At 47.7% G+C, this 20,695-nt stretch overlaps 1 protein-coding gene across 2 annotated transcripts; it reads right to left on the bottom strand.

The window, feature by feature from the left end:
* Window positions 1-467: 467 nt before the first annotated feature.
* CDKN2AIP (CDKN2A interacting protein) lies at window positions 468-7,518 on the bottom strand. 2 transcript variants are annotated; one of them, XM_077279559.1, is made up of 3 exons: window positions 7,045-7,518; window positions 4,503-4,633; window positions 468-2,335 (listed from the first exon to the last, which is right to left on the bottom strand). In XM_077279559.1, exons 1-3 carry the CDS (start codon window positions 7,296-7,298, stop codon window positions 1,635-1,637), a joined length of 1,086 nt encoding a protein of 361 aa, XP_077135674.1. In that variant the 5' UTR covers window positions 7,299-7,518; the 3' UTR covers window positions 468-1,634. The 2 variants fall into 2 exon arrangements, with proteins under 2 accessions (XP_077135674.1, XP_077135675.1); XM_077279560.1 differs by having other exon boundaries at window positions 4,534-4,633; window positions 7,045-7,507.
* Between the last annotated feature and the right edge of the window lie 13,177 nt (window positions 7,519-20,695).

The following is a 20,695-nucleotide window of genomic DNA, read 5'->3' as shown; positions in this document are numbered from 1 at the left end:
GATGCCGCCAAATGATGCTGCACCCCCCCCCCCCCAGGAAAAGGAGGTGAAGTGCCAGGAACAGGGGGGCTTGGGGGACATCATTTCTCTCTCCTACATGCATATCATGTTAGTAGAGAGAAATTCCTTTAATAGCAAGCACACTTTTTTTTGTGTGCGATTGCCGTTATTCATTGAATAACAGCAATCACGTAATCGGGGGGGATCGGAAAATCCAGCCCTGATCGAGTTCTCCAGACTCTCAGCTATCCACTGTAGCCGAGACCCCGGAGATATTCCTACTATGGTGGGAACTGTACCCTTATTCTTGTTTGGCGATGAAGGAATAAGGCCCCTTAGCGGACGCTGTTTTAATGAATATTGGCAGTCATTAAGGGGTTAATTTACCTGGACTGCAAACACTAGCAGTCAAGATTGAAAGAGCCAATAGAAACAATCCTAAAATGAAATAAGAACATAAAACCAAATTCTGCTATGAAAGTCACATTTAATTATGTCAAATCTGTCATGAAGCAGACTGGAATATAACCGATTAATGAAAAATAAACTCTCTTAATTACAGCCCCGAGGAAAACGTCAAATTCTTTATATTGTTCTGTAGAGAAAATGCTATTGACAAAATGTATCAAACGTTAGTGAATCGCCACATGTAAAATGACGTAATAAAATAACTTTAAAAACATATTAATGTTTTTCATGTAAAAGCACACAAATCAAAAACCTAGGAACAGAGGAAAATAAAAAAACAAAACAAAAAAAAAACAAAACACTAGTTCTTTCGCACTCCAGTTAAGATCGGTAACATTTCTACCTATTAAAACTCAAGAAAAAAAAGATACAAAAATATCTACTGTATGTAACATGTAATGCAAAAAGGATGTGGCATGTACTGTATTTTTGCATTTAAAGTGGTCATCCCACGAATATTTATCATGTATCCAGAGGAAGCTGCAGCACAGGGCACCTTCGATTGATCCTCTCTCCCCTCATTCAATATCGAGTGCTTGCACATATGACGGTGGATTACTTCAAAATTGTTAATCTTGTATTACTATAAACCTAGGCCACGAGTCATCAAGATTAGTGATTTTCTTGCCGGCCTAGATGAGCGGGCATGTTGAGTTAGACGCTCCTCATTGATAAAGAATAGTCTGCCTAAAAATTGCAGTGATGGATCAAGTCCTAATTTTATGACTTCTTTTGGCTTGGTGCTGCAGAGTGAAATATATGTGTGTGTACATATATACATATGTACATTGCTTTTCATGTGCATATTTGTGTTAGAATAGTGTCCACAGGACGGGTGATAAATGTATGGTTACTGGAGGTCCAATCGCTGTGACCCCCACTGAGTAAGAGATCAGCTACACAGAGTCCCATGAGAAAGCAGTATTGTACATGAATGACCACAGACCCAGTCACTTCTATGGGAGCAGTAGTGCACATGAATTATCACAGCTCCCTTTGGGTTGTGTCACACATGGGACACTAGTGCTCCAGTCACACAGGATGCCAGTTCTATTAATAAGTGTGGGTCCCAGCAATTAGTTCTCCCCCAGTGGGCATACATTTACCACCACACCTTTGAATAGGAATAAAGGAATGTCGTAAGACCACCCCTAAATAAAGATTTGTTATATGAGATCACGTGGGTTATTTACTGCAGGGGGCAAGTTTGGAAAGCGCAATTCCTCATCCAGTAGTGCCAAGTCTTCAACATCTCGACCACAGTACTTCCTCTTGCATATTTTTACTACCACCTTCTTCTTCAGGAATACTTTTATTGCTTCCCTGGAAGCCACAGCTTTGGCATTTTCTTTTGTTTTGCCACAACCCATGCCTAAGTACACACCTTGGCATCGCAGTTCACACACTATGTTTTCCTGAGTCGTCTTATTTTGTGGCAAATCTGCCAAGTCCTTCAGAGGCACAAAAGCAATGTCCAGTGTAGAGCTTAAAGACTCAACAGAAGACGTCAGCACTTCTGTATGGTTGAGGTTGAGGCTGAAGCCCCCTGAAGATACCAGCTTCCAGGCTACTCTTTTGTACAGTCTATTAAAGAATGGCTGGCGACTCTTGATGTCCTCAGACGTCAATCTGCGGGCACTTTTCCCTGTATTAGCTTGTGCCTGGGCTTTTGTGGCGGAGCGAGAGTAACTGTTACTTTTCAATTCCTGAGCACCAGACTGATGACTGCCTACATCTGTCCTTTGTGCTTCATCGTGAGGAGCCTCCGCAGGTTCAGCATGTGAACTTTCCTGGTAGTCGACTTTGGAATTACTCCAGGTCGCATCAGTTGATCTCTGCTTCTTCGCGGGCTCATCTTCTACCCCTTCTGCATAAAGGAAAAAATACATTACAGTTTTGTTTGTACACTGGAGAAAACTGGTGAGTAACATACAGCAGAATAGTACTATGGTCAACAAGTGTCCGTGTATCTACAGGTGCACCTAGTCCTATAGGCTTTAGTCACGTCTATATTTTTGGTATTGGCATAGAAGTGGGGTGAATCTAACAATTACAGCTTTTCTGTCTGTAGGCTCCACTCCTGATTTACCTTACAAATGTATGAAATCAATAATAAAGACGTTGACACACCTGGACAGGTTTTGGTCCTGTTCATACCTCTTATGGCTTATAAGAGGTATGATACCGCTTATGGCTATCTTCAGCATTGGCATATAACTCTTTGCAGTGGCTCTCCACTTTCACTTATGCTTGACCACTCTTCCTTAAAGATGCTCTAATCTGGGGTATATTTAAAAGGCTTTCATATATCATCATACAATAATTGTACCTTTAAGGAAGGACAGCCCCTTATTTAAAAAAGGTAACTTAAATAGGCCGTACATATGCTACAGCTAGTGGCATAAAAATACAGAATGCTAATTCAATGTGGAAGTCAACACTGTTCTGCAGCAGCTTGTCTTCCAGGCATATTGTATACAGTCTGCCTGATCCTTTCTTGATGGCGAGACTCAGGATGCTGCTGACATTTACTTAATGTATATGGGCAGCTTTCAGATACATCCACACAAATAGATTTGCTACAGAAAATGTCCACAGTAAATTAGAAAAAAAAAAAAAGACATTGCAAATTGTGAGAATATTAGCGGAGATCATCTTGCAGGTTTGGAGTTGTTGATTATATAAAACATATACCTAGTGATGAGCGAGTATACTCATTATTCGGGTGGTCGCCGAGTATTTTGTAGTGCTTAGAGATTTTGTTTTCGTTGCCGCAGCTGCATGATTTGCATCTGCTAGATTGGGAATTCTCACATGTATTCTGCCTAACAAACAGGCAATCCCTGCATGTGTTCAGCCTGTCTAGCAGCCGTAAATCATGCAGCTGCAATGCCGAAAAAATCTCTGAGCACGCCCAAATACTCAGAAACCACCTGAGCGTGCTCGGGGAAACCCGAGTAACGAGTATACTTGCTCATCACTACAGATACCCCTTATTATATCACTTTCTATATTTTCTACCTCCCTCTTGGCAATGCTCGCATGGCCTCCAGCAATTACATTTCACTACACGTGACCATTGAAGAAGTCACACACAAACTACATCATGGCTCGTGCCAGTAAATAAATGGAGGCTTCCAGGTACTGGTAAATGGGAATAGTATTTTTCAGCAGCACATGCAGATTTTCTTGCAGCCTCTCCCCGTAAAAATAGACATGCTACCAATTGAAAAGTCTGTACCACGGATCCATTTCCAAACAGAATTTCAGTGGCATGTGGATAAAATGTTAGTCTGCTGCGGATTTTCTGTATGCAGGTCTGGAGTGAGTGCATTGAATGATAATGGAACTAATCTTCATGCTGATCCATACTAGTGTATAACCAAGCAAAAAAAAAAAAAAAACCTGAGGATCACACTTGGATTCCTGCCTCAGAAAATACACAGTGATTCAATATAGAAAAAAATGGTCTACACTCAATTTAAAGGAGAAGTGCAGAAGGAGTGTGTCGCAGTCCCAATGCATACAGGAAGGAAAATCTGCCACACTCAAAAATTGATATTTTGCATGACAATTTTATTGATTAGTTCCTAGACCATGGTTATGTATATACACACACATATATTCCATTGGTCCTTATGTTTAATCACACTAATATGTAATCCTTTTTATGTTCATATATGGAGATATCTTATGGTTTGTCCCAATTCTTGTATATTTTGTATTATATTCTGTAGTGTACTTTATTTTAGATATTCTGCCACCTTGATAAAGACCCCGGACTGGTCAAAACGTCCTTTATTTTGTCAATGTATACCCCATCTGATTCTCCTTGTGTATATATGCTAATCAATAAAACTACCTCGCAAAATATCAGAAAATATTACCCATGTGATTACATGCACTGTGTAAGTTTAGCCTGTGTGCCACGGAAGATGGGTTGTGGTTTTTCCTGTGGTTTTGGTGAACAGTGGCTCATTTACCAAACATTGAAGTGATTACAGTCCTAATGTTTACGTCTATGTTCTGCTAACCATTGCTACTTGCAATCCCTCTTTTCTTCACCTTGGAAACCAGTTCATCGCGGGTTGTATGGACTGGGGCATCAGTCACCTTTATATTTTCTGCCATGTCAAGGACTCTATCCATGACTGGTTGAGGATAACTAAGAAAAAAAATAAAAGAAGCAAAGAAGAATACTAAGTCTGCTGCAATAGTGGCTACAAAACACAACAATAATGTATAAGTATATATGTTACTATGAAAGGTCTTTAGAGAAGTTTGCACATCTGAGGTCAGTGATTGGCTATTGCTTCCACACACAGACTCAGATCAAGAAAAGCTAATCCTCACAGTACTGGGCCCGATTCACAGCATTGGAAACAATTACCATTTTTTGTCTTATTGGCATTTTTAACTTATTTGTAACCCAATGTGATTGTACATCAGTAATTGAAATCTAAAACTACACAAAAATGCCTTGTGGTGCCTATTGGAGTCTGATGTAGCTTTTATTATTGTGTTCTTCAGCCGGCATTTTCCCATTGGTTTTAAGTGGGTATCCGCATTCAGCATTATGCATGCCAGTGTCAAAAATTATAGAACCAGCTGGTATTCACAGTACCGGGTTCCAACATGCTGATCTGCCGCCGCTCCGGTTTCCCAGAAGCAGTGATGACAACACGTCAGCAGCGATTGGTAAAGACCATTGGATGATTGGCTGCAGCGTTGCTGACTTGACGTCACTGCTGCAGGGCTGTCCCACACATCCAGATAATTCCGGTACCGGAATAAATCGGTACCGGAGTTATCCGTGTCCGTGTGCCTGGGAACTCACGGAGGCCATACCTGCGGCACACGTGTGCCGCCCGTATGGGGAGTGGGTACCACACGGAGCGTGTGGTACCCACTCTGCATGGTGCTGAAGCTGCGATTCATATCCTCTCTGCAGTAACGTTTGCTGCAGAGAAAATATGAAGAATAGTGTTAAAAATAAAGATTTAGGTGTCCGCCGCCCCCCCACCCCCTGTGCGCCCCCCCGCTGGTCAGAAAATACTTACCCGGGTCCCCCGTCGGCTGTCGCTCCTTCTTGGTCTTGCCGCGGCTTCTCCTGCATGCGGTCACGTGGGCCCGATCATTTACACTCATGAATATGTGGCTCCACCTCCCATAGGGGCGGAGCCGACTATTCATGATTGTAATTGATCGGCCCCACGTGACCGCATACAGTAGGAGGCGCGGCCAGACCAGGAAGGAGCGAGGGAGCGGGTAAGTATCTTCTGACCAGCGGGGGGGCGCACAGGGGGTGGGGGGGCGGCGGACACATGGATCTTTATTTTTAACACTATTCTTCATATTTTCTCTATAGCAAACGCTGCTACAGGGAAGATATGAATACCGGCTTCAGCACCATGTGGGGGGGACAGCGCTTACTGTAGCGCTGTCTCCGGCACGCCACACGGACCCCAGACGGAGAATGTCCGTGTGAGGTGCGTGTTTTACGCGGACCCATTGACTCTATTGGGTCCGTGTAAAACGTGCGCTCCCACGAACACTGACATGTCTCCGTGTTTGGCACACGGAGACACGGTCCGCACACGGTCCGCAAAAAATCAATGACATCTGAACAGATGCATTGATTTTTATGGGTCTACGTGTGTCAGTGTCTCCGGTACGTGAGGAAACTGTCACCTCACGTACCGGAGCCACTGACGTGTGAAACCGGCCGCAGAAGGTACACAATCACCAAAACCTTGGTGGAGACAACATTGGACCTGAGGAAGGCGGCTACTAGCGGTTTCTAATATTTTGTTATGTGCAGGCTGACGACTTGTGGAATGCGGAAACCTCACTGAAATCACTCATGCAGATTTTGATATTTCTTATAGCCAAGGTGAAGACTGTGCAAGACGGGTGCAGTTATACAATGCTGTGATTTACGGCCAGTAGTAGGGGGTGCGGCGGTGCCCGGCAGCAGAGACCACGCGAAAGGGGGTGCGGCGGTGCCCAGGACGGCGGCAGGGACCACACGCCAGGGGGTGCGGCGGTGCCCAGGATGGCGGCAGGGACCACACGCCAGGGGGTGCGGCGGTGCCCAGGATGGCGGCAGGGACCACACGCCAGGGGGTGCGGCGGTGCCCAGGACGGTGGCAGGGACAACATGCCAGGGGGTGCGGCGGTGCCCAGGACAGCAGCAGGGACAACACGCCAGGGGGTGCGGCGGTGCCCAGGACGGTGGCAGGGACAACATGCCAGGGGGTGCGGCGGTGCCCAGGACAGCAGCAGGGACAACACGCCAGGGGGTGCGGCGGTGCCCAGGACGGTGGCAGGGACCACACGCCAGGGGGTGCGGCAGTGCCCAGGACGGTGGCAGGGACCACATGCCAGGGGGTGCGGCGGTGCCCAGGACAGTGGCAGGGACCACATGCCAGGGGGTGCGGCGGTGCCCAGGACGGCGGCAGGGACCACATGCCAGGGGGTGCGGCGGTGCCCAGGACAGTGGCAGGGACCACACGCCAGGGTCCCGGAAGCAGGAGCCACACCTGACGGCAGCACCGGCACACTGATCGCTCTTACCGGCAGCCGGAGAACACGTGGTTGCTCCACACCATGGAGTAGGCGAGCAGCTGGTCCAGGCCCCGGTGGTTGGAGCCGAGAGGCGGCAGCTGTTCGTCCCCGCAGAAGTCTGTCATGTTCCGCAGTATGAACTCTCTCCGGTGCCGCCACTGCTTGTCGGACTCGCACTCGCCTCTCACACTCTCCACCCAGTCCGCCGTCTCCCGGTTCTGTCTGAGGAACTCGGATACATCATCTTCGTCCTCCATCCCCATCCAAGGAAACTGCCAGCGAAGCGGCTCTAGACCTGTGGTAACTCCGGAAACACTGAGCAAAACTCCGGCTACACAGCCCGCTGTACGTCACGGCCCCTCATCGGTACGTCAAGGTGTTTCCGCTACCGCCACGTGACTAGATGCTGATCGTGCGGCGCCATCTTAGTTAGGGGCAACACCCGGAACCACTTCTCACAGCAGGTGGATATGTTAGACCGGCGCCGTGTGTAGAGACTCTGCAGCCATAAAACAAGCGTGTACACGGTACCATGGAGACACATGAGGAAAAAAAACAGCTTACCCCTAACCTAAAGAGACACAAAAAAGCACAAAAAACGCATTTTTGACGCAGCTTCTTTCCTGCCAAGAAGATCAGGTTTTGCTGCAGAAAAAAAGCAGAAAAAACGCCCTGTATGAACTTACCCTAAATCTTGTATTGTTCAGTCGCAGTGTTGTAGGACGGTTGTTTGTGGGCGAGTTATGGTTTTGAAATGGTGAAAAGCAAATCCCAATTCCGCCATTGTTTCTGGGTTTTGGTATTATGGAGTTTAATGAGGCGGTAACGAGCTAGAGGGGTCAGAACGGTGATGGGGACCCCAGACTTACAGAGTATATGTGTATGTAACAATAAAAGCCCTCCGGCTGCAGTCAGCGCCTTCTGAGCAGCACCGCTCTGTATCGTCCTGCTGGTGGCGCTCTCGGGGCTGTACTGTGTATTGTTGCCATTTTGGGCTATGTATGACTTTTCATCTCTTTTTTTTATTCCATGGTTTAGGGAAGTGATGGGGCCAAAAATGGCAACTCTGTCATTTTGATTTTTTTCCATCTTAGTGCGCTTCTTATGGGATAAATATTTATGTCCCATAACTACGCAAATAGCAATACCAGATATGTTAATTGATTTGTTTTTAGATTCCTCTATCTGCATTGAAGGAAAAGAAGGAGATTTAAAAATGTTTATTTGTTGTTTCATCAACCCTCCTCAATATTGAAATTGCAACATTAAGAGGCTAAAGCCGTGGAGTTATGGAAAGCACAGAATCGATATAGACATGATAATTATATGCACATGATGAAAAAATACAGCACTTCCATGCCTTGGCTGCTATCAGTGAGGTTATCAACCCCTGGAGATTTTTGCATTTTCGTTTTTCGCTTCCCTCCTTCCCAGAGCCATAACTTTTTTATTTTTCCGTCGATATGGCCATGTGAGGGCTTGTTTTTTGCGGGACGAGTTGTACTTTTGAACGATACAATTGGTTTTACCATGTCGTGTACTAGAAAACGGGAAAAAAAATCCAAGTGTGATGAAATTGCAAAAAAAGTGCAATCCCACGCTTGTTTTTTGTTTGGCTTTTTTGCTAGGTTCACTAAATTCTAGAACTGACCTGCCACTATGATTCTCCTGGTCATTACGAGTTCACAGACACCAAACATGTCTAGGTTCTTTTTTACCTAAGTGGTGAAAAAAAATTCCAAACTTTGCTTAAAAAAGAAAAATTGCGCAATTTTCCGTTGCCTGTAGTGTCTCCATTTTTCGTGATCAGGGGTTGGGTGAGGGCTTAATTTTTGGGCGTCGAGCTGACATTTTTAATGGTACCATTTTGGTGCAGATATGTTCTTTTGACCGCCCATTATTGCATTTTAATGCCACGTTGCGGCAACCCAAAAAACGTAATTCTGGTGTTTTGACTTTTTTTCTCGCTACGCCGTTTAGCGATCAGATTAATCCTTTTTTTCATTGATAGATCGGGCGATTCTGAATGCGGCGATACCAAATATGTATAGGTTTGATTTTTATTTTTGTATTGTTTTATTTTGAATGGAGCGAAAGGGGGGTGATTTAAACTTTTTATTTTTTTTAAATTTTTTTCATATTTTTAAAAACATTTTTTAATTTTTTTTTGCAATGCTTCAATATCTTCCATGGGAGGCTAGAAGCTGCCACAAGTCGATCGCCTCTGCTACATAGAGGTGATGCTCAGATCACCCCTATGTAGTAGAATTAGAGCATTACTATAAGTGCCGACCACAGGGTGGTGCATATAGCAATCTTATATCAGCAACCATAGAGCTCTTCAGGAGACCTCCAGTTCTCATGCCAACGCACCGATGACCCCCAATCACGTGACGGGGGTCACCGGTGCTTGCATTTCCGGCGAGATGGCCAGAAGCACTTGTTAAATGCTGCTGTCAAAGTTTGACAGTGGCATTTAGCTAGTTAATAGGCGTGGGCGGATCACGATTCTGGCCGTGTCTATTGTGGGCATATGTCAGCTGTTCAAAACAGCTGACATGTCCCGGCTTTGATGTGGGCTCACCGCCGGAGCCCGCATCAAAGCGGGGGTACTGACCTCAGACGTACTATTCCGTCCAAGGTCAGAAAGGGGTTAATGGTTGTGTGAGGAATGTTCTGATGCACTGAATACAATTCAAGTCCTCAAGATCCTCTGCTGGTAGCTTCCTTTGCAATTGTCGACCAATGACTTTCCAGATGTGCTGAATGGGAGACATCTGGAATAATTTAAGACAATGGTAGCAATTTAGGACATAGAGAACGTTGCTCTCAGTAGCACGAGTTACGTATGGCCTGGCATTATGTTGAAAAACGGTTACTGGGACACTTTGTAGAAATGATTGTAACACTGGTTCCAGAGGTGTACATAGAAATCATGGGACCATATAACAGCAGTTCTCATTATTGCCCCTCCCCCCAAAAAAAATTCGGCAGGGTCACGGAAGAGCATATCTTACAACTTTACAGCTCTTTCCAAGTCAATTTCCTCCTATTGAAGCCCTGTGATATATGTGATGCAGTAACCCCTGTAACAGGTAGGGGGCGCTGCATGGTCTCCCCGGGATCTGCACGGAGTTGTATTGAGGCCGTGAGAATTGACCTGCAGTGATGTCAGGATCACGTGACCAGTCCATGTGATCCATTACTGTGGGTGTGGTTACAGGTACATAACGTGACCAGAGTGTGGGTCACAGGTTCCTGTGTGGTTCCAGTGTTTGGACCTGAAGGGTCCAAGTGCAAAGTCCCTGAGGGAGTTCCTGAGGGCTCGGTGTGTTCCTGTGTTGGAAGCCTGAGAGGAGGCTTCCTGGAAAGCACCTGCTGGCGTGGGAGGTCCTAGGAGGAGGACCGGATCCCGGAGCAGTGCACAGTGGAACTGGGGAAGCTACAATCCTTCGGTGAGGTCTGGACTGACTACTGTGTGCCGGACAGGCAAGTTGGGGATCCCCGTTAGGCAGCTTACCCAGAAGAGTGTTAACGGAGTGTGGGGAAGCTGGAGTCCTTCGGTGAGGTCTGGACTAACTAGTGTGTGCCGGCCAGGCAAGTTGGTGATCCCTGTAAGGCAGCTTACCCGGAGGTGTGGACTGGCAAGGAGTCAGCAGGTGGAGCCGGAGCTCCCGTCAGGTATCGTACAGGCCGGTAGTGCTTGTGAAGTTCTATGAACTATGTGGTCTCCCTTGGGAACTGGTTAAGGGAGGACCAGCGTGTTAGTGGCCGTGAGGCAAAGCCGTACACTGAAGTGTTAGAAGCTGCAAGTAAATATCACCAGTTGGTGCCTGTTGTGTTTCATGTTATGAACTGTGCGTAACCCGGTTTATGAGGCTTAATAAACCGCATGGACTGCTTTGTTTTATAAACTCGTGCCCGTGTGCTTGAATATCGCGGCCAAGTGAGTGTCCCCCAACACTCTCAGTAAGAGAAACCTTACAATTGGTGGAGAATTTTGGCAACAATCCCGCTAGCACACGTGGAGTTAATTGCTGTGGCAGAGCCACGAAGGTGGCAAGCGTCTAGCGGTAACTCGGCGGGGTTACGAAGGTGACAAGCGTCTGCTGTGACTCGGCGGGGTCACGAAGGTGACAAGCGGCAGCGGTGGAGCCGTGCAGAGCCGTGTGGAGAGTAGCCGTGGTTGCAGCGAGAGGTTCCACAGCAGGCGGAGCTACAGTGACTTGTGGTTGGCAGCACCTGGAGGTGCCGGTGGTGTGTGACTGCAGCGGGAGCTGTGGCGGTACCAGCAGGAGCTGCTGAAGTGACATAGAGAAAAAAAAAAATTTCTCTTTTTGTGCAGACTCTTAAAGGGCCAGTACAAGCCCAGAGACATTGGGGTGTACTGTGTGAACTGGGGTCTGAGTACCGTGGGGGAGTCCACGGGGTGTATCCCAGGGAGGGGATTATCCCTAATAGTGAGCGGTGGCCCAAACGGGGATGGTTGCCCAAAAGGGGGCGGAGACCCAAAAAGGGGCGGTAACCCGAATAGGGGTAATGGCCCAAAAAGGGGTGGAATCCCGAAGGGGGGCTGAATCTCGAACCGGGGTGGTATCAAAAAGCGGAGCACTTGCCCAGAAAGGGGGCGGAGCCAAAAAAGGGGCGGCAATCAGTGAGGTGTCACGACTGTGTCCTTTTTGGCTGGATGGAAAGTGTGTGCAAGGGTTGATAGACCCGGGGAGAGAAGCGTCTGTGCTGAGAACCCGTCCAGGAGATTCTGTGTCACCTGGCGACACTGAATATCTCCAGGTAGCCACTATCTACATTGTCGCAGCGGAGGTTTCCACATACCATGAGGTGGTTGTAGACCCGATCTTGCCGTATCCTATGGTAATAGGACAAGATTTGGTAGCACTGTGGGAAAAGGCTGAAGTGTTTGTGGATATAATGTGGATGTCAGTAATGTTGAGAAGGCAGGCCTGACCAGAGGGAAAGGTGCGACTGTCCAACTAACTGATCTGACGTCACCTGAAGTGTGCCACAATACGACTGATAGTGGTCTGCTGGATAAAACACGTGGAGCTGACACCCAGACAGAGAGTGACTTGCAGGGTCATCAGACTGTGGGGTGTGACACAGATTCTGGGGGTGACTGTGACAAATCATGGCCAGTAACAAGCGCATATGCCCTGGTGACAGGTGGAGGACGGGGTCCAGGACCTATGGTGACAGGTGGAGGATGGGGTCCAGGACCTGTGCTGACGGGTGGAGGACGGGGTCCAGGACCTGTGGTGACGATCGGTGGCAAAACAGAGGCCACCAAGGAGATGGTGCCGGAAGTGAATACCTCCTCAAGTGATGGATGTTTCACCAATCCGGAGGATGGGAGAAGCGAGATGGAATTGGTTATAGAGACGGTGAACGACCATGTCGAACAAGAAAGGGTCCTGAAACAAGCGGCTGAGCGCAGAGTGGATGAGCTGGAGAAGGAAGTCTCGGAGCTCAGAGGCCACCTGTTCAGGTGGCAAAGTGTGTATCAGACCCTAAAGGAAGACATTGTAGTGCTTAGAGAAGCACTAAAAGGCCCTCTACAAGGAAAAGAGGTGGTGGTCGCAGACTTCTCGTGCCAGTACCAGAGTGGTAATGAGAGTAAAGCTGAAGAGGAGTTGGCGCTAAAAGCAGAACAAGATGGTCACCCGGTTGTGACAGGTGTCTTGATGGAAAGGTCCATGGCAAGGCAGGAGCCATCTGTTCTTGAAGGAAGTGAGACTCCGCTCTTCAAGTGCGTGATAGATGTACCCGTAGAGGCGCAAGATGCATGTACCCGCGAGGGTGTGCATGAGGCCTTTAAAAAGGCAGTGGAAGCGTGTAGTGTGCACTGGGCACTGGAGACGAAACAGTTGGTGGTACTGTCTACTAAGGAAGTCACAGTGAAGAGGGTGGCTGTCCTGAGGGACATGCACCTACGGTGCCTCTGCACGAAACAGAGGGTCCTGTTGGGGATTGGTGAGGCCACTCGTTGTTTGGAGCAAGCCAGGAAAGCTCAAAGTCGTCTGGGTTTGGTGGAGGACACAGTCCAAGTGCTCAGAGCTCTGGTAGCGAAGCTCACTGGCCGATTTGGAAAAGCGATGCAGGGGATGGTGGATGTGTCCGGTGTGAAGAGACTGAGGATTCCGGCTGAAGACAAGGCCCAGGTGGGTGAAGATGGAATGGTGTCATTCCTGGTTGTCGGGTCCAAGGAGAGTCTAGCGAATATCCGGATGCTCCTGAGGTATCGCGTGGCCTACCTGAGAGAAATAGAGCAGCTGAGACTGTACAGACGGCAGGTCAATAAACAGCTGCAGAACACAAGGTGGCAGCCGCCTTCTTGCCAACGAAAAGGAAACAAAAAGGACATGTACAGTAGTAGACGTAGTGATGGAGGGTCAGACTCTGATCAGTTGCTAGTCTCGACTGTAAGTGGGACTAATGTCCGTACCAACCGTGGGTGGCGACCCTGGAGAGAAAGGTCGAGTAAAAAGACAAACTTGACTAAAGGTTTGGTGTCACAGACAGACTGTAACTTAAGGGCCAAACCTCAAGGCCTACATGTTGACCGCTGGGGGCGGGGTAAACTCAACAACTGGATGGGTCTGTGTGATGCTCAAAACCGACTGAGACGGTTCTCTCGACAGGAAGGGCAAGGCAACGTGCATGACATATCCCGTGATCCCACGTGTATGACAGGTGTTCAACCCTACAGGTGTGAACAGAGGGGGAGGATATGTGATATATGTGATGCAGTAACCCCTGTAACAGGTAGGGGGCGCTGCATGGTCTCCCCGGGATCTGCACGGAGTTGTATTGAGGCCGTGAGAATTGACCTGCAGTGATGTCAGGATCACGTGACCAGTCCATGTGATCCATTACTGTGGGTGTGGTTACAGGTACATAACGTGACCAGAGTGTGGGTCACAGGTTCCTGTGTGGTTCCAGTGTTTGGACCTGAAGGGTCCAAGTGCAAAGTCCCTGAGGGAGTTCCTGAGGGCTTGGTGTGTTCCTGTGTTGGAAGCCTGAGAGGAGGCTTCCTGGAAAGCACCTGCTGGCGTGGGAGGTCCTAGGAGGAGGACCGGATCCCGGAGCAGTGCACAGTGGAACTGGGGAAGCTACAATCCTTCGGTGAGGTCTGGACTGACTACTGTGTGCCGGACAGGCAAGTTGGGGATCCCCGTTAGGCAGCTTACCCAGAAGAGTGTTAACGGAGTGTGGGGAAGCTGGAGTCCTTCGGTGAGGTCTGGACTAACTAGTGTGTGCCGGCCAGGCAAGTTGGTGATCCCTGTAAGGCAGCTTACCCGGAGGTGTGGACTGGCAAGGAGTCAGCAGGTGGAGCCGGAGCTCCCGTCAGGTATCGTACAGGCCGGTAGTGCTTGTGAAGTTCTATGAACTATGTGGTCTCCCTTGGGAACTGGTTAAGGGAGGACCAGCGTGTTAGTGGCCGTGAGGCAAAGCCGTACACTGAAGTGTTAGAAGCTGCAAGTAAATATCACCAGTTGGTGCCTGTTGTGTTTCATGTTATGAACTGTGCGTAACCCGGTTTATGAGGCTTAATAAACCGCATGGACTGCTTTGTTTTATAAACTCGTGCCCGTGTGCTTGAATATCGCGGCCAAGTGAGTGTCCCCCAACACTCTCAGTAAGAGAAACCTTACAGCCCCTAGATTGCCCTTTCATTGTCCCCATAAAGTATGATGTCAAAAATAGTATCCCCACCGAAACAAAGTATTATACCTCCACAATAAATTTCTCCACGGCACCCTCCACACACACGGCATGGTGACTCTACTGTACCTCCCTCAGTACTGACCCAAGGTATGGTGACCCCCAACACCTTATGATGCTCCAACTGTAATCACCACACAGCCCTCCAGACATAATGGGCCTTCATATAGTATAATGGCTTCCACACCCCTCTACTCAGTATGATGGCCCCAACATAACCTTCCATACCGTATGATGGCCCCCACCCAGCCCTCCAAACAGCATACTGGCCCCTACACAACCCTCTACACACTATGGTAAACCCCACAAAATCTTAACACCCGTTTAATTGCTTGCATACAGTATAATGGCTTGTGGATTTAAGTGTTTGTGTGGTGGGTCAAGAAGACAGACTTGCAAACTGATATACTATTTAACATACTGTGTAAGGGTATGTGCACACGTTCAGGTTTTTTCGCCTTTTTTTTCGCGATAAAAACGCTCTAAAACTCAATAAAAACGCATACATTATGCATCCTATCATTTAGAATGCATTCTGCATGTTTTGTGCACATGGTGCGTTTTTTCCATGAAAAAAACACATCGCGGTAAAAAAAAGCAGCATGTTCATTAATTTTGCGGATTTTCCGTGTTTTTCCCGCAATTCTATGCATTTGGAAAAAAAAGCGTAAAAAACGCATGCGGATTTCTGGCAGAAATGTCCGGTTTTTGTCAAGAAAATTTCTGCAAGAAATCCTGACGTGTGCACATACCCTGAGGCCATGTGCACACGTTCAGTATTTTTCGCGTTTTTTCACTATAAAAACGTGATAGAAAAAACGCGAAAAAAACGCTTACATATGCCTCCCATTATTTTCAGTGTATTCCGCATATCTTGTGCAAATGTTGCATTTTTTTCCGCGAAAAAATCGCATCGCGGAAAAAAAAGCAACATGTTCATTAAATTTGCGGAATTGCGGGGATTCTGCACACCTAGGAATGCATTGATCTGCTTACTTTCCGCATGTGGCTATGCCCACCATGCGGGAAGTAAGCGGATCATGTGCGGTTGGTACCCAGGGTGGAGGAGAGGAGACTCTCCTCCACGGACTGGGCACCATATAATTGGTTAAAAAAAAAGAATTTAAATAAAAAATAGTCATATACTCACCTTCGATGGCCCCCGGAGTCTTCCCGCCTCTCAGCGGTGCACGCTGCCGCTTCCGTTCCTATAGATGGTGTGTGTGAAGGACCCGCGATGACGTCGCGGTCACATGACCGCGATGACGTCGCGGTCACGTGACCGCAACGTCATCGAAGGTCCTGCACACACCATCTATAGGAACGGAAGCCGCTGAGGAGATCGGCTGTCTGCAGAAGGTGAGTATAACCGTTTTTTATATTTTTTTTAAATTATTTTTAACATTCTATCTTTTACTATTGATGCTGCATAGGCTGCATCTATAGTAAAAAGTTGGTCACACTTGTCAAACACTATGTTTGACAAGTGTGACCAACCTGTCAATCAGTTTTCCAAGCGATGCTACAGATCGCTTGGAAAACTTTAGCATTCTGCAAGCTAATTACGCTTGCAAAATGCTAAAAAAAAAACGCAATAAGAAACATGCGGATTTCTTGCAGAAAATTTCCATTTTTCTTCAGGAAATTTCTGCAAGAAATCCTGACTTGTGCACATACCCTAAGGGTACCGTTACACTAAACGATTTACCAACGATCATGACCAGCGATACGACCTGGCCGTGATCGTTGGTAAGTCGTTGTGTGGTCGCTGGAGAGCTGTCACACAGACAGCTCTCCAGCGACCAACGATGCCGAAGTACCCGGGTAACAAGGGTAAACATCGGGTTACTAAGCGCAGGGCCGCGCTTAGTAACCCGATGTTTACCCTGGTTACCATTGTAAATGTAAAAAAAACCACTACATTCTCACCTTCTGATGTCTGTCACGTCCCTCGCCGTCAGCTTCCCGCACTGACTGTGTCAGTGGCGGCCGTAAAGCACAGCACAGCGGTGATGTCACCGCTGTGCTCTGCTTTTTCTTTACGGCCGGCACTCAGTCAGTGCGGGAAGCTGACGGCGAGGGACGTGACAGACATCAGAAGGTGAGAATGTAGTGGGTTTTTTTACATTTACAATGGTAACCAGGGTAAACATCGGGTTACTAAGCGCGGCCCTGCGCTTAGTAACCCGATGTTTACCCTGGTTACAAGCGAACACATCGCTGGATCGGTGTCACACACACCGATCCAGCGATGACAGCGGGTGATCCAGCGACAAAATAAAGTTTCAAACGATCTGCTACGACGTACGATTCTCAGCGGGGTCCCTGATCGCTGCTGCGTGTCAGACACAGCGAGATCGTATGTATATCGCTGGAACGTCACGGATCGTGCCGTTGTAGCGACCAAAGTGCCACTGTGAGACGGTACCCTAAAGGTACCGTCACATTAAGCGACGCTGCAGCAATATAGACAACGATGCCGATCGCTGCAGCGTCGCTGTTTCGTCGTTGTGTGGTCGCTGGAGAGCTGTCACACAGACAGCTCTCCAGCGACCAACAATGCCGAAGTCCCCGGGTAACCAGGGTAAACATCGGGTTACTAAGCGCAGGGCCGCGCTTAGTAACCCGATGTTTACCCTGGTTACCAGTGTAAATGTAAAAAAAACCAAACACTACATACTTACATTCCGGTGTGTGTCGCGTCACCCGGCGTCCGCTTCCCTGCACTGTGTAAGCGCCGGCCCTAAAGCAGAGCGGTGACGTCACCGTTGTGCTTTGCTTTACGGCCGGCACTGACACATTCAGTGCAGGAAGCTCTGAGCAGCAGCGCGTAACCCTGTGGACGCCGGGGGACGTGACAGACATCAGAAGGTGAGTATGTAGTGTTTTTTTTTTTTTACTTTTACAATGGTAACCAGGGTAAATATCGGGTTACTAAGCACGGCCCTGCGCTTAGTAACCCAATATTTACCCTGGTTACCATTGTAAAACATCGCTGGCATCGTTGCTTTTGCTGTCAAACACAACGATACACGCCGATCTGACGACCAAATAAAGTTCTGGACTTCTAGCTCCGACCAGCGATATCACAGCAGGATCCAGATCACTGCTGCGTGTCAAACACAACGAGATCGCTATCCAGGACGCTGCAACGTCACGGATCGCTATCGTTATCGTTGTAAAGTTTTTCAGTGTGAAGGTACCTTAGGTCTGTAATAGTGACTTGTACATAGTGTGTGTTTATCTTTGTTTATTGATGTGTGCTGATATGCTAACAATACATTATATTCTGCAACCAGCTTGTTGATTTTGAAAACAGGGAAAGACTGTACAAATAGATTGAATGGTCAAGTAGTGCTACTTGATCACATCACCATTGTTTACCTTATCTTGATGTTGGACTGAAGGACAATCTGTGCATGTTGTTTGCACACTCCTGCAGTGAGGGATGGCCTCCTACCTCCTTCCTCCAAGCCTGTGGTGGAATGACTGAATGAGATGTTGTGACTAGTGTTGAGCATTCCGATACCGCAAGTATCGGGTATCGGCCGGTACTTGCGGTATCGGAATTCCGATACCGAGTTCCGATACTTTTGTGGTATCGGGAATCGGTATCGGAACCATTTTCATGTGTAAAATAAAGAATTAAAATAAAAAATATGGATATACTCACCTCTCAGGCGGCCCCTGGATCTTACCGCTGTAACCGGGAGCCTCCGTTCCTAAGAATGAGCGCGTGAAGGGCCTTCGATGACGTCGCGGCTTCTGATTGGTCGCGTGACCGCTCACGCGACCAATCAGAAGCCGCGACGTCAGCCGCGACGTCATCGAAGGTCCTTCACGGGCTCATTCTTAGGAACGGAGGCTCCCGGTTACAGCGGTAAGGTCCAGGGGCCGCCGGAGAGGTGAGTATATCCATATATATCCATATACTCACCTCTCCGGCGGTCCCTGGACCTTACCGCTGTAACCGGGAGCCTCCGTTCCTAAGAATGAGCCCGTGAAGGACCTTCGATGACGTCGCGGCTTCTGATTGGTCGCGTGAGCGGTCACATGAGCGGTCACGCGACCAATCAGAAGCCGCGACGTCATCGAAGGCCCTTCACGCGCTCATTCTTAGGAACGGAGGCTCCCGGTTACAGCGGTAAGATCCAGGGGCCACCGGAGAGGTGAGTATATCCATATTTTTTATTTTAATTCTTTATTTTACACATGAATATGGATCCCAGGGCCTGAAGGAGAGTTTCCTCTCCTTCAGACCCTGGGAACCATTCCGATACTTTGCGTCCCATTGAAATGCATTGGTATCGGGTATCGGCGATATCCGATATTTTTCGGGTATCGGCCGATACTATCCGATACCTTGTAAGTGATTGAAAAGATTGGTAAAAGATTCACCTGCTTCAAGTTGAGTGATTGATATAGCAAATTGAGGATCAACAGAGGAGGTAACCAACTGCACGGCTGATGTAGTAGGTGGTGTAACCTTGCTACAGTCAGCTTACGGCACATAGGTGGTGTAACCTTGCCGTTCCATGGAGCTGTGCCAGCCAGCTGATCTACCGAGTGGTAGGTGGTGTAACCTGCTCGCTAAATCCTTTAAGTCTACTGGGTGGTAGGTCGTGTAACCTGCTCGGTGTTGTTTGAGCGGATAAGTTGAAGCCATGGGCAACTTATTCTGTGTGCAGTCAGGGCCCCCAATGGGATCCAAAACCGCTGTACAGATTGAAAAAGGAAGCAGTGAAAGATGTGAGACCGAGATTGAAAAAGGCAAAAATGCCAGTGTGTGGATGTTTGGATGTTCAAAAAGGCACAGACAAAGGAGGAAAATAGCAAGTGAATAAATGGCATCTGAGAGAGTGCAGCAGGACGGAAGTAAGGTGTATTATGAATGTTTTGATGAAGTCCGACTATGACTGACACATTACTGCTACCGTTATACCTTTGTATAACCAGAGACCCAGACAAGACAGATGGACTTGTAAACACTGTGGTCAGACAAACCCAGACTGGAAAAATACTTGTAACCGTGCTGCAACCCGACCTAAGTGAATTGCACTGAATTCTGTCCAGACAAGATCACATGTAGTGACATAAGAAGCTGACACAGGATTGTGGTTGGTGGATAGTGGGGACATTAACTTTTGGGAGTAGGCTGACAGTAATCCTTTTGGGAAGGAGCTGTAGACCAGCATGTCATGTCAGCCCCAACCGGTCATCTAGTCACCCCCACCACCAGAGAACCAACCACATCAGGTAGGGTAAAACAGATACAGGAGTATTATCCCTGGAGGCACTCTGACTAGCTAGCTATGCTAAAACAATTGGCTGACCCTGAGAACCAACCTTTTCCATTTTACAGACAAAGACAATATGATGGACGTATAAGTGCACCTGGGCAGACCTAGAGAGTTAGTGAGCACAAATGCAGGTGACGTACTAGGACACATACAGATGTGGCAAAAGATCAAGCATGGGGCATGGATAATAAATCTGCACGGTCTGGGGAGACATACTGTGAATCACTAAAACAATGGGCGACAGTGAAACAATCAGAACAGTCTGTACTCCTGACTGACGTGACACAGCAAAAAGGAGAGAGTGTAGAGATGTACTTTGGACGGATACAGGTGAAATGGGCAGACATGGGGTACAGTCCCATAAACCCACTTGATGTTAAAATATTGGTAAATACATTCATTGACGGTATGACCAAAGGCTTACGAGACACAGTACAGACAGACAGCCCTGAATGGAGAAATGTAAATTCAAAAGACCTCCTGAAGGTTGCTAAAGGAGTTGAACAAACTAGGACAATAAGACGACGTGTCATGTATGCTGGAGTACAAGGAAAACAGTAGAGACGTAGTAAGGGACCTAAGGACTTAGAAACAGTGAAGTGCTGGAATTGTGGAGAAAA

Source organism: Ranitomeya variabilis, chromosome 1 (assembly GCF_051348905.1).
Source record: "Ranitomeya variabilis isolate aRanVar5 chromosome 1, aRanVar5.hap1, whole genome shotgun sequence".
NCBI lineage: Eukaryota > Metazoa > Chordata > Amphibia > Anura > Dendrobatidae > Ranitomeya > Ranitomeya variabilis.
This window is presented reverse-complemented; position numbering and strand designations above follow the sequence as displayed.

Excerpts from the sequence above, each read along its gene's own strand:
- CDKN2AIP (XM_077279559.1), bottom strand. The coding sequence starts at position 7,298 with ATGGGGATGGAGGACGAAGATGATGTATCCGAGTTCCTCAGACAGAAC. Across the intron at positions 4,634-7,044 it reads CACGTGTTCTCCGGCTGCCG|TTATCCTCAACCAGTCATGG; the intron begins GTAAGAGCGATC and ends TTTTTTTCTTAG. Across the intron at positions 2,336-4,502 it reads AGGGATTGCAAGTAGCAATG|AAGGGGTAGAAGATGAGCCC; the intron begins GTTAGCAGAACA and ends TCCTTTATGCAG.